The sequence below is a fragment of the Myxocyprinus asiaticus genome, chromosome 12 (genome assembly GCF_019703515.2).
Source record: "Myxocyprinus asiaticus isolate MX2 ecotype Aquarium Trade chromosome 12, UBuf_Myxa_2, whole genome shotgun sequence".
NCBI classification, from domain to species: Eukaryota; Metazoa; Chordata; class Actinopteri; order Cypriniformes; family Catostomidae; genus Myxocyprinus; species Myxocyprinus asiaticus.
In genome coordinates this window covers 8,038,400-8,052,119 of record NC_059355.1, presented here as the reverse complement: position 1 = coordinate 8,052,119, position 13,720 = coordinate 8,038,400, and the positions used below count along the sequence as shown (strand labels likewise).

Here is a 13,720-nt window from a genome sequence, read left to right as displayed (position 1 = left end):
CCTGCATAAATAACTCACCTTCACGCCACTACACTGTATCACTGTGTAAATCCTGTGAATCTCAGTAAACGCTCTCGCACTTGGTTTCACTAACTACAACATGTGTGGCTTGAATTCCTGACAGTCATATAGCCTATATATTTCTGCTAAAGAAAAAGCACAAGTAGATAACGCAACGGCATTGCTCTGAAATAAAGGATGGTTATTTACTGCAGTAATGTTTTTTTTTATTTGTATTATTATTATTATTATTATTATTATTATTTGGAAATGATTTTTTATTTTATATTGTTTTGAAATTGTTTTGGACTGTTTTGGTTTGTGAACGGCGCTTGGTCTGTGGTCTGTGCACGTTTCTCTTGTAAACAATGACGCGCTTCCTGACTCCTCCTCCACGTGCTTACGTTATCTCTCTCAGGAGCGCGCGTCACAGAGATGTACGGAAGCGAACATTTGTAGTTAAAGTATATAAGTATTGTTTTGTTTCTCAAAATAATCAATCGTTTGCATTCAGAAGAACTTTATTTGTCGACTGGAGTCATGTGGATTATTTTGATGCACCCTAAATATGCATTTTGGAACGTCAAAAAAATGGAGGACATTCACTTGCATTGTTTAAAGGAGGAGGCCTGAAATGAAATCCAAAAAGTCTTAAATTCTGTTTTGATGAAGAAAGAAACTCAGATACATCTTGGATGGTCTGAGTGTGAGTAAATTATCAGCAAATTTTCATTTTTGGGTGAGCTATTCCTTTAACTGACAGCTGTTTTGAATGAATGGATCTCTTAAGGAAACTGGTCTCCAAACAGTTTGAAAAGCACCCTATTTTCATCCTGCCTCCATATACAGCCTCCGAAGGCAGCATTTTCCTGGTTTCGGATGCAGCCAGGGAATTGAAAAATATGCACTGGGATGTTGAAAACAAGGCAAGATGGCTGAATTATGTGCCATAAATGGATTTGGCATGGCTGTTAATTCCCCAGTATGTCACAAGCTTTTAAGTGTGTTTGGGACCCTATGGATGGTACGCTGTACAGAGACACTTTGAAGTTGTCTTTTGTGCATGACTCTTTTCTTGTTGAGAGTGCTTTCTTGCTCTTCCTGCCATGGGAGAAATAGACAGAAATTATATCAAATACAATAAAAAGTTGAAGTCCTCGTCTTGTAATGCAGTGTTTGAAATGAATGAGAACATATATCTTCTGCTTACTATACCTAAAGGAGCTCTTATTGGCAGATTTAAGAAATAAACAGGAAGTGATTGTGACTCTGTTTGTGTGTGTGTGTGTGTGTGTCTTTCAGGCTTCTGTTGTTAACACTGCTTGTGTAAATAGTATCACCCATGTCTCACAGCTTGCCAATGACCATATGTGCTTTATTTATGTTTCAGTATCTCACAAACCCAATCACGAACACACACACAGCCTTATACTGTGTTCTTGTCCCCTACAGTACCGAGAGTTTCAAAAGCACTGGTGTGCAATTGTACTAGAAGGACTACACCAAACATACAACATGAATAATGTATCAGTCTCTACTGCATCAATGGAACAATGTGCGCAAAGAGCTCTTTCTTCCACTTTCTACCAATTATCTCCTCTCTCTTTGTAAACCTCTCATTCAGACCTATTTTCAGACGAGTGCTTACGAGAGAATGTTTTTGTTTGTGTGTGTGAATGAGAGAAAAGGTGATATTTATGTACATGTGTGGTCCTTCATTTCAAACCATTTCAGATGAGTTCTAAACATTATCATCAAACCTACCAGCCTCACTCATGATATCTGTACACAGCCTTGCACAATCAAAGCGGCATCAAGTATTTTTATAAACTCTTATATGGCCAACACAGTCCATCTGTAAATAGTCTGCAGACTTTGCACATCATTAAAGGCTTTAAATAAATGCCAAATGAAGAGTCATCAGCCTTTATTAGTGGTGCTTGCTAAAGCACACGTCACTATTACTATTGCTTATGTTATGATGAGTTTTTTTCAAAACCCATAAGCCTAAGTATTAAACTTTGATGCGTAACTCGTCCCGCATAATTTGTGCTGTGGACATGAATTATACCTCCCCCTGTGCAGTTTGATCACATGGGAAATCGACATGTTGCTACCGAATATTCAGGTACCCTGGCATATTTTTGCACCAATTCAAGTGTGTTTTCTTTTTCCTGTGGCGCTACTGAGGGCACGTTGCGTTAGCAGCCTCAGAGACACGGGTTCTGGCTCATGGAAAGTAATCACGTTCATATTAACAATGGTGAGCATGATTCGTAGGTTGCATTTTTACTCTAACATTACACTTTTACTCCACTGACGGTAGGTTTAGGGTAGTCTCAGCCTCAGACGGCACAGCCACAGTCTGTGTACTAACCGTCTGACGCTTATAGCACCCAAAATTGGAAACGCTTTCCAGTCCAGTCAGACTAAATCTGATTTCCGAGAGCTTAATTTGTGCTGGTCAGGGTGGAAGCATGAGTCGAGTTCACAAGGTTCCATGTTGATACAATGTGCGATTATGAGGACTAAATAATCACAGAATTTGCACAAGTTTGCCAGGTTAGTCACATCCACTCTTTTAAAGATATTCAGCATTTGGTTTGAAGCATGTAGCAGATATCCATGAGCAGAGCTGTATATTATGTCTGTGAAATACTCTGTAATGAGGTTTTGTGCTGTACTTACACTCGCTAAACATTTTCCTCTATTTTTCTGTGTTTTCTGTGCAATTGTTCGCAGAGACTTGCGTGCCATTATATAAATTATTTATTTTCCCATGCTGGTCTTTTATTATGGTATGAGCCGTCTCCAAAAACCCCGCCCCTAAACATCACTTAATGACAAACCCGGATGTGACTGGTCGCTTTACATATCAGTTAGATGGCTTTTCCTGCCTAAGTGGGCAGTTCTTTGCCAATGTTAGCTACGACAGACACCAGACCTTTGCTGTTTAAGTCAAAGGTCTGGCTAAGCGAGACTAGGTTTAGGGTTAGGGCATATGGTTAAAAAATATTCATGTTGACTGTATTACATCATTACAACTAATATCAACTAGCTTTAGAACTTTCTTTTGGCGCAACTGCATGTTACACCTGGAAACTGGAGCTCAGGCGAGCCCATATGTTCAACAATACATCCAGCTTTGGCCACTAGGGGCAGAATTTTGAATTACAGAAAGCACAGACCGATTTCAGCAACAGAACTTTCCGGCCTACTGTCGCCAAATTTACAGCGAGATTAGTCTGCTTTTGGCTCAGGACAGTAAGCATCTATCAACCACCCAGAACAGCCTAGCAACTACCTAGATACAATCTAGCGACCACTCTTAACACCTTAGCAACCATATAGCAACATGCTAGTTTATACAATGCTTTGGCATCCACCCACAACACCCTTACATCGTGGATTGTTTTGCATGGGCATCTGCTGCTCTACATATCCTTTTAAAGAACCCCCACAATAGAAATGGGCGGCCTAAGTATATTTTTTAACAATGTTCCTGTTCATTTCAGTGTGATCTTACACATTTTTGCTGTATATTTCAGTACTGATTGTTTTGTGAACTTGCAGCCCTCTATGCCGCTGTACCTGCCGCTGAAAAACACCCCCACAGCATGATGCTACCACCACCATGCTTCACCGTTGGGATGGTATTGCGCAGGTGATGAGCGGTGCCTGGTTTGGTTTGTCAAATGCTTGTTTGAGGCCAAACAGTTCAATCTTCATTTCATCAGACAAGAGAATCTTGTTTCTCACTGTCTGAGAGTCCTTTAGGTACTTTTTTGCAAATTCCAATTGGGCTTTCATGTGTCTTGCACTGAGGAGAGGCTTCTGTCTGGCCACTCTGCCATAAAGCCCAGATCGGTGGAGTGTTGCAGTGATGGTTGTCCTTCTGCAAGTTTCTCCCATCTCCACACATGACCTCTGGAGCTCAATCAGTGTGAACATCAGGTTCTCTTACCAAGGCCCTTCTCCCCCAATTGCTCAGTTTGGCCAGGTGGCCAGTTCCAGGATGAGTCCTGGGCTGGGTTTCCCAAAAGAATCGCAAGCTTAAGTAGATCGCAGAGACCATTGGCGCCAGCGGTTTCTGTGATCTACTTAAGCTTGCGATGCTTTTGGGAAACCCAGCCCAGGACTTTCCCAAAGGCTTAGGCTTAGGCTTACGATGCTTTTGGGAAACACAGCCCTGGTTGTTCCAAACGTCTTCCATTTAAGAATTATGGAGGCCACTGTTCTCTTGGGAATCTTCAGTGCAGCCAAAAATGTTTTGTAGCCTTCCCCAGATCTGTGCCTAAACATAATACTGTCTCTGAGATCTGCAGGCAGTTCCTTTGACCGCATGGCTTGGTTTTTGATCGGATATTCATTTTTAGCTGTGAGACCTTATATAAATAGTTGTGTGCCTTTCCAAATCATGCCCAATCAATTGAATTTGCCACAGGTGGACTCCAATCAAAGTGTAGAAACATCTCAAAGATGATCCAGAGAAATGGGATGCACCTGAGCTAAATTTCAAGTGTCATAGCAAAGGGTCTGAATACTTATGTCAATGTGATATTTCAGTTTTTTGTTTTTTTATAAATTTGCAAAGTTATCAAAAATCTGGTTTTTGTCATTATGGGTTATGGAGTGCAGACTGATGTGAGAATTTTTTTTTTTTTAAGCATTTTAACATGAGGCTGCAACATAACAAAATGTGAAAACAATTAAGGGGTCTGAATACTTTCTGAATGCACTGTATATATAGTATTCATAAATGACATCAGGTGATATAGTATGCAAGACTGTACATTTTATTTTATATTTCGCTTTTCATAATTTTAATCACCTTTTAGCTTTTTTGTTTTTTATTCTTCATTTTAATTTATTTATTTATTAATTATTTTTCTCCCCAATTTGAAATGCCCAATTCCCAATGTGCTCCAAGTCCTCATGGTGGCGTAGTGACTCGCCTCAATCTGGGTGGCGGAGGACGAATCTCAGTTGCCTCCGTATCTGAGACCGTCAATCCGCGCATCTTATCACGTGGCTTGTTGAGCGCGTTACCATGGAGACATAGCGCGTGTGGAGGCTTCCCGCTATTCTCTGCGGCATCCATGCACAACTCAACACGTGCCCCACCGAGAGCAAACCACATTATAGCGACCATGAGGATGTTACCCCATGTGACTCTACCCTCCCTAGCAACCGGTCCAATTTGGTTGCTTAGGAGACCTGGCTGGAGTCACTCAGCACACCCTGGATTCGAACTCATGACTCCAGGGGTGGTCAGCATCTTTACTTGCTGAGGAAATTTCATTTTTATTAATGATACAAGCTGTTGTCACTGTTTTCATGCACATTTATAACAAAATATTCATATATAAAATATATATGAAAAATATATACACATCATTAAATATACACTCAGTGACCACTTTATTAGGTACACCCCTCTAATACTGGTTAGGACCCCACTTTGCCCCCAGAATGGCCTGGATTCTTCATGGAGTGGATTCAACAGGTTGCTAGAAACATCCCATAGAGATTCTGCTCCACGCTGACATGATAGCATCACAGTTGCTGCAGATCTGTCGGTTGCACATTCGTGCTGTGAATGTCCCGTTCCACCACATCCCAAAGGAGATCTGGTGACTGTGTAGGCCATTGGAGTACTCATTGTCATGTTTCTGGAACCAGTTTGAGATGACGTTAGGGTTAGAATTCCTACCCATTCTGATGTTTGGTCTGAACAGTAACTAAACCTCTTGACTATGTCTTCGTGATTTTATGCATTATGCATTGAGTTTATCCAAATGATTGGCTGATTAGATATTGGCATCAACGAGAAGGTGTACAGGCGTACCTAATAAAGTGGTCATTGAGTGTACTGTACATATACAGTGACATGATTATGAAATTTGGCTGACGATTAATTGTCAAACAAATAATTGCGTTTATGACAATTACTTGCCTGTTTTAGGGTTATGACGATTAATTGTCTGTTTTAGGTCTTTCATGAATATGACGATTAATTATCATACAAATCGTCACTATGAGTGCTTCATGCACACAACAAAAAGGTCAAGAGTCATATAATAAAATTAGGGTATTTGATTTCCTTTTAATGCTTCAAACACTTCTGAATGACAATCAATTTGAAAGGTATAAAAATAATTTTACTTAAAATTATATTATGCAGTAGTAAAATGTTTCTGTCTTAAATTCTTCACACTTTCACATTATTTTATGGCTCTACGATTAAAACATGAGCCCTTATTTCTCATGAAAGAAGTCTTTGAGACATGGACTAACACCAAAATATTTTTCATTTTGGTTCGTTCTGAGCAAAAATTAAATTTTTTCGTTCCGATTCAGAAGTTCCTGAGCCTTCTTTCCAAATGGTAACCGGTTAGAAAAAAATAAAAGAACGGTTAATAATGTTCTTTTTAAAATGACAGTGCTCTTCGCTAAGGGGTGGGTGAAATACCAGTTGCAGTGTTGCCAGATCTTGCAAGAGAAACAAGCAGCCTAAAATAAGCCACTTGCCTCACCAAAAAAAGCGAAAATATGTGTGGTGGATTTATCAGCATAGAGATCATAACAAGCATACAGTTGATTAACAGTACAGTATAATTTCAATTACAGATCTGCTTCTCAGTCAAAACCCGGCAGCATCAAATCAGTTATAATGCATCATATCTAACAATAATTCAGTGAAGATTTAGAAACAACTGAGAAATGTATTTTTCACTACTTATAATGTTTTCTATAATGTTTATGTGGATTAGCCGTGTATGTACTGTACATTATATGTAGTAATATGCAGCTATTAGGCTGTCATTTTAAGGATGAGGCAGTTAAAAACTATTTGATTCAACAGCAAACCTACAGATAAGCAAAGCATTGTATCTTATTTCACGGATATGACAGTGGAAGGCACAGCTGCAAAAGTAAAACCCACCCGCATAGTTCTAAGAGTCAGAGAGAGGGTAGAAAATGGTTATTATGAATGGTCATAAAACTAAATTATGACCGGTTGTGTCACAAAAAAACCTTGACTGATGGAAAAAAATATAAAAAATGCATGATATGACCCCTTTAAGTTGCATTTTCACAGGATTGCCCTCTTAATTTGAAAATCTGGGTCTCAAAGCTAATCACAGAGGTGGTTTATTGTTTTTGTGGTGATTATTTTTATTGGTCAGATTCATAGACTTACTGTAAGTTTATAAGCACATAACATGGCTTCATCTGCAAAGTGCAAGTCATAATGCTTTATTAGTGTTTACCGATCTTGGAAGGGTTTACTAACAGCCCAACAGTTGATCTGCAAATACAGACTACCTTTCTTTCTAATGTAATAAAGGTGATTTCGCTACAGCTGTAGGGCACACACACACGCACGCTCGCACAGACACAGACACACACACACACACACACACACACACAGCTGTCTGTTCAGTGTAAATACAATTTAATAAACTTAATAATTGATGAGGCCCTGAGCTTTTAGCAGACCATACTCTCTCTTTCTCTCTCTCTCTCTCTCACTCTTAGAAGTAGTGCTGTGATACATGTTGAATTGAGTAAATTCAGCTCTCTGATTGGCTATAGCTATTGCCTGGCGACGGCCACTGAAGTCCAATCAGATGCTTGACCAGAGAGATTCAAAGAGCAGACACTGAAACACATCATTCATACATGGTGTAATAGGAGCATCAGGGTGTGTGTGTGTGTGTGTGTGTGTGTGTATTTATGTGTACGTGCATCTGGCTGGAAAAGATAGGAGGGTTCCTGGGTTTTGCTGGATAATGCTGGGAAATTGGTTACGTTTTGGAAGTAGCCGAGAATCACGTCCCAAGGGATTCTCTGTGGGACTAAACTCTTACCAGGGTGAGTCATTTTGGCTTATTATCTTCAATTTTGCCATAAACAAAAAATAATGATTTTAGCCTATTTTCAAGATGCACGCTTTTAAATTTCATAACAAAATTGCATCAAATTAAATTGTGTAATGTTTAAAAAATTGAATGAATACAACTGAAAAAAATAAAAATAATATATATATATATATATAATATATAATATATAAATATATATATTTTTTCATGTTATTTTATTAAAGATTATTCCATTCAATTTTATGGAATTTTGTTATGAAATTGAAAATGATAAATCTTAAAATATTTTTTTAATGTATGCAGAAGGATATATATATATATATAATTTATAATCAAGGAACCACTTTTACCATGAATGTACTATCTTCTCTTATTGCATTATTCTGTAAAAAGTGGTAACCTGAAATTATAAGGAGCTAATTTTATTTTATCTTTATTTTATCTTTATTTTATGTATTCAGGTTGATTCTGTGTTATTAAATAATATTTTTGACTTGAACAAAAAGAGTTAATTTAGATGTTACCACATGAAGCAAATTTTTTGATAATTTATTTCAGTGTAGGATCAGCAGCACTTCAAAAACGTAATTTTCTAACTTTCTTACTTGTATTTTTGTCTTGTTTTCCAGTAAAAATATCCTTAAAGGAATAGTTCACCCAAAAATTCTAATTCTCTGATCGTTTACTCGCGCTCATGCCATCTCAGATGTGTATGACTTTCGTCATCTGAAAAACACAAGTAAAGATTATTAGAAGAATATCTCAGCTATGTTGGTCCATTCCAGGCAGGTGAATGGTGGCCAGAACTTTGAAGCTCCAAAAAGCATATAAAGGCAGCATAAAAGTAATGCATATGACTCCAGTGGTTAAATCCATGTCTTCAGAAGCGATATGATAAGTGTGGGTTAGAAAAAGATCAATATTTAAGTCTTTTTTTTACAATAAATCTCCACTTTCACATTCTTTTTTGTTTTTGGCAATTCACATTCTTTGTGCATATCGCCACCTACTGTGCATATCGCCACCTACTGTTTCTCACCCAGACCTATCATATCACTTCGAAAGACATGGATTAAACCACTGGAGTTGTATGGATTACTTTTATGCTGCCTTTACGTCCTTTTTGGAGATTCAAAGTTTGGCCGATTTGTATGTTCACTTGCACTGAATGGACCAACAGAGCAGAGATATTCTTCTAAAATCCTTGTTTGTGTTCTGCAGAAGAAAGAAAGTCATTCACATCTGGGATATCATGAGGGTGAGAGGGTCATTTTTGGGTAATCTAGCCATTTAAAACAAGATTTACTGTTACTAAAATTGTGTTAATAAAACAAGAGCTGTTTTCAGAGACAATAGCATATTGATTTTGAGGTAGCCATTGGCAAATTCTTTTTTCCTTGTTTTAAGTAACAACAAAACAATTTAATGTTAATTTATGTTGTAAAAAAAGATAATAAACAATCGTATTTTCTTACACAGTTTTGCTTCTAAAATAAATGTACTGTATGTTATTCTAAGAATGTTTAGATATTTTTACTGGAAAGAAAAATACTGATTAAGAAATTAACATCTCTTTTTGTGTTTCACGGAAGAAAGTCATATGGTTTTGGAAGGACATGAGGGTGCACACATGATGACAGAATATTAATTTTCGGGTGAACTATCTCTTTAATGTCATGGATAAAGAGGCCCTGTCCTTGTGGCAGCAGTGTGAGGTGAACATCAGCTGTTAAAAGCTGAGGATGTGAACTGAATGTTAAGGTGTCTGTCTCTCTCTCTCTCTATGAGTCAGTTCTGTGCCAGGCTGCATGGGGCACCGCCTGAGCTGGCACCAAAAAAAGGAAATACACTTGCTCTATGTGTTTATATGCTGTTAATTACATAATCCTGGCTGAATTACTTCACCTATGTGAAAGCAGCCAGCTGGAAATGTATTATTTTGTTGAATGTGACTAAATGTGTGTGTGAGTTTTTGTGTTGGTCTGCAAGTCTGAAGGGATGGGTGATGTTAAGTTAACTGGAGTTAGCTTTTGTTTAAGCTTCAGGAAGCAGGAAGGAAACAAGATATACAAAGTGCATTTTTGTGAATGGAACAAAGCCTGTCTGAAGTGCTAAAGATTCAAAGTCAATGGCCAAAAACCATTAACCAATGGCCAAAACCCTCTCTGTTTTGCTCTTTGAAGCAAAAATGAATTTTGTCATCATTTACTCACCCTCATATCTTTTGAAACCTGACTTTTTAATGTGGAACACAAAATGAGATATTTATAGCAATGTCCAAGCTTCACTTCTGTATACAAAGAAAGTGAATGGTGACCACTGCTGTCAAGCAAGATTTTCAGTGAACAATGACTTAAATTTCTGTTTGCTCATCACACAAAGCTACCCAGACTTATCACACTGTGAATTCGGCAACAGTTGCCAAAAAGTTCTGCTGCTGAAATCATTCTGTGCTTGCTGAAATTTGAATCACTGCCCCCAGTGGCTGAAGCTGGAAATGTTTTTGAGGTGAAATGTCCACAGGGTGGCGCCAAAAGCTAGTTGTATTTATAGTTGCAAATGATGTAATATAGTCAACAGGAATGCATATTTTATTAACCCTACCTTATTTTTATTTAACAATATTTATATAAACTAAATTAATTAATTTGTAACTTTTGTTTTTACTAAAACATGCCATTCACATGTACAAATTCATGTTCAGTTGACAAGCAATATACTTCAGACTTACATTTTCAGAATATTTATCTCATTTGCATTGTCTACATTTGCAGCAGACAAACACATAAATGCACAGACAACATTTTCAACCCCACCTCATAAAACAGCTTATAGGTATTAGTTCAGACCTAAATATTATCATCAGTAACAATACTGGATACAAGAACATAACATTTCAGTGCATTAATACAAAACATTTCAGCACCACAACATACGCGCATGGACCGAACAGAGAACATTCTCTCTATTTGCAAGACATTTCAGCAATCAGTCAGGCATCTCAATCGCGCATTTCTTCAAAGTTTCTCCGTCTTCTAACAACTTTTCGTTTTTCACAAGCACGAGCGGAACAGCTGAACATCATTAACTGAATGCAATCTTTACATAATCCCTTTTTTAAAGAAATAAAATCAATCCTCAGTCTTGTCCGACGGGCCGTATTCAACGATACAGAGGGCCGTATATGGCCCGCAGGCCGCCAGTTGCCCATCCCTGTCCTACAGACGTGCTGTCACACCTATTAAATAGAGACACAAGACTCTGAGCACTCTGGGCTGTACAAATGTTGTTTAGTTGTTAATTAAGGTTCAGTGCATCTGTATAACATCAGTCTTCTCAGATACGCTTAATCTCCCAGTTTGTGGTGAAGGATCCTGCTGCGGGGACAAAAATATGAATGTTCTCAGGGGTCAGGTCTGACAATGTTTCAAAGGGTGATAAATGATTTATGGGTCATAAATAGATTCTGTTCTGCACTGGATGTGAAATGAGTAGTTAGTGGTGCTTGCTCATACTAAGTGCAAAGTTTTAAACTTTGACAAACAACTCGCTCTGCACTGTTTGTGCTGCATGAATGATGCCCGAAATCATGCAGCTTATTGAGGAGAGGTTTGCTATAACTTTTCTAAGCATTCAGACTAATGATGTTCACTTGGCGGTTGATGAAATGGGCAAAAAAATCGATAGACTTGCGAGAAAGGAAGAAACAAAGAATTTTTAGGGTCTTGAATATAATAGAGTCTTGGGGGTGGACTCTTTTAACTTCGGCCAACACCTTGCAACCATCCAGCAACACAATAGAAACCACCTAGCAACTATCCAGAACACCCTAGCAGCCATATAGTAATGAACTTAAAACGACTCCAAAAACCTTCGCAGCTGCATATCAATGTCCTCGCAACTATTCAAAACAATGCAGCATCATGGCAGTGAGTTTTGTACAGGCAAGTGCCATGCACATTTTCTTCACAAAAAATAAAAATCTATATTAACTATGTTGTTGCAGCAAAATTGCTGAAAATGAGGTGAAACTACTAATTAGGCTAGTAGTAATTTATGCTGTAATTGACAGATCACACTGTGAATTCAGAGACTGGAGTTCGAAAGTTCTCCTGAGGAAATTGGTCTGTGCTTACTGAAATTTAAAACACTGCCCCCTGTGGCTGAAGCTGAAAGTGTTGCTGACCAGTTTCCAGGTAAAATGTCCACACGGTGGCGCCAAAAGTGAGTTGTATTTTTAGCAGATTTAATAACTCTACCCCCTAACCCAAAACCTAACCATCAGTGGAGTAACATTTTTATTTTAGAGTGTAAAGGCAACCTTTGCATTGCACTAACCATTGCTTAAGTGAATGCTTTTATGTGTTTATTACTTCCTGGTTTCCACGGGACCAGAACCCATGTATGGGAGGCCCATATTTACATTTGGCAGACACTTTTATCCAAAGCAACTTACAGTGCCCTTATTACAGGGACAATCCCCCTGGGGTAACCTGGAGTTAAGTGCCTTGCTCAAGGACACAATGGTGGTGGCTGTGGGAATTGAACCAACAACCTTTTGCTTACCAGTTCAGTGCTTTAGTCCACTACACCACCACCACTCCATGTCCACCACATCCAGAAATGTCTGATTGGAGGGCCTAGGTAGTTCAGCGAGTAAAGACGCTGACTACCACCCCTGGAGTTCATGAGTTCAAATCCCAGGGCATGCTGAGTGACTCCAGCCAGGTCTCCTAAGCAACCAAAATTGGCCCGGTTGCTAGGGAGGGTAGAGTCACATGGGGTAACCTCCTCGTGGTCGCTAAAATGTGGTTCACTCTCGGTGGGGCGCGTGGTGAGTTGTGCGTGGATGCCGCAGTAGATGACGTGAAGCCTCCATACGCGCTATGTCTTCACGCTAATGCGCTCAACAAGCCACGTGATAAAATGCACGGATTGACGGTCTCAGACTCGGAGGCAACTGAGATTCATCCTCCGCCACCCGGATTGAGGCGAGTCACTACGCCATCGCGAGGACTTAGAGTGCATTGGGAATTGGGCATTCCAAATTGGGGAGAAAAAGTGTCTGATTGGGTATGGCGCTTGTCAGTTACTTGGCGAATGAGGTTGATTTCAGAGTGCATGAACATTCGGACGCAACGTGTCAATTTCCAGAGTGGTTATGTTGGCTTGGCTGTAAACTCCATTCACACAGACTGAATAAATCAAATTTTCAGTTGTTTTGAGAATATCTAAAAAAGCTCAAAATATTTGCAGGTGCAGGATATTGTGTGTGAGTTTGGGCCGGCATCTGTGTTTCATTCATTACCTGTTGTTCCTTCAGCTGCATGTATCACATCGTCACCAATCACCATGGCGATGGGAAAGAGAAAGAATGAAACATCTGAATATTCATGGTGATCTTTGCAGAGCCACAAAAGGCTTGATTGGAGGAGCTCGCCGGTCTTACTACAGAGCTTTTAATGATGTAAAGGCAGTTCAGCTGTATGAAAATGACACAACAGCAATCTGAGGTTTTAAGTGGCTGGAATAAATTATTGTTGTGTTGTTTTGTATGTTGCAGAAATACAGGCAGTGCATGGCAGGCCTTCTCGCCCCGCCATACGGAGTGATGGACAGTGGAGCTACTAATGACAGTGAGTAACACATAAAAACATACACACTTGCATAAAACATCAAGAAATTAAAGCAAACATGTCTTTTAATGCTGTATATCCTGTGTGTTACTGTGTAGGAGTGTGTTAAAGGAATAGTTCACCTGAAATAAAAATTCTGTCATCATTTACTCCCCCTCATGTTGTTCCAAACCCGTATGATTTTCGATCTTCCGTAGA

At 38.9% G+C, this 13,720-nt stretch overlaps 1 protein-coding gene across 4 annotated transcripts in view; it reads left to right on the top strand.

The window, feature by feature from the left end:
• The window catches only part of LOC127449171 (rap guanine nucleotide exchange factor 4-like), a 52,183-nt gene that overhangs the window by 18,071 nt on the left and 20,392 nt on the right, over positions 1 to 13,720 (top strand). For 2 of the 4 annotated variants that reach the window (XM_051712409.1, XM_051712412.1), the window contains exon 5: positions 13,450 to 13,522. In XM_051712409.1, the coding sequence (XP_051568369.1) occupies positions 13,450 to 13,522 (73 nt within the window). Of the gene's footprint in view, positions 1 to 7,678; positions 7,879 to 13,219; positions 13,354 to 13,449; positions 13,523 to 13,720 lie in introns of those variants that run through there. The other 2 variants (XM_051712411.1, XM_051712410.1) reach the window with 2 other exon arrangements.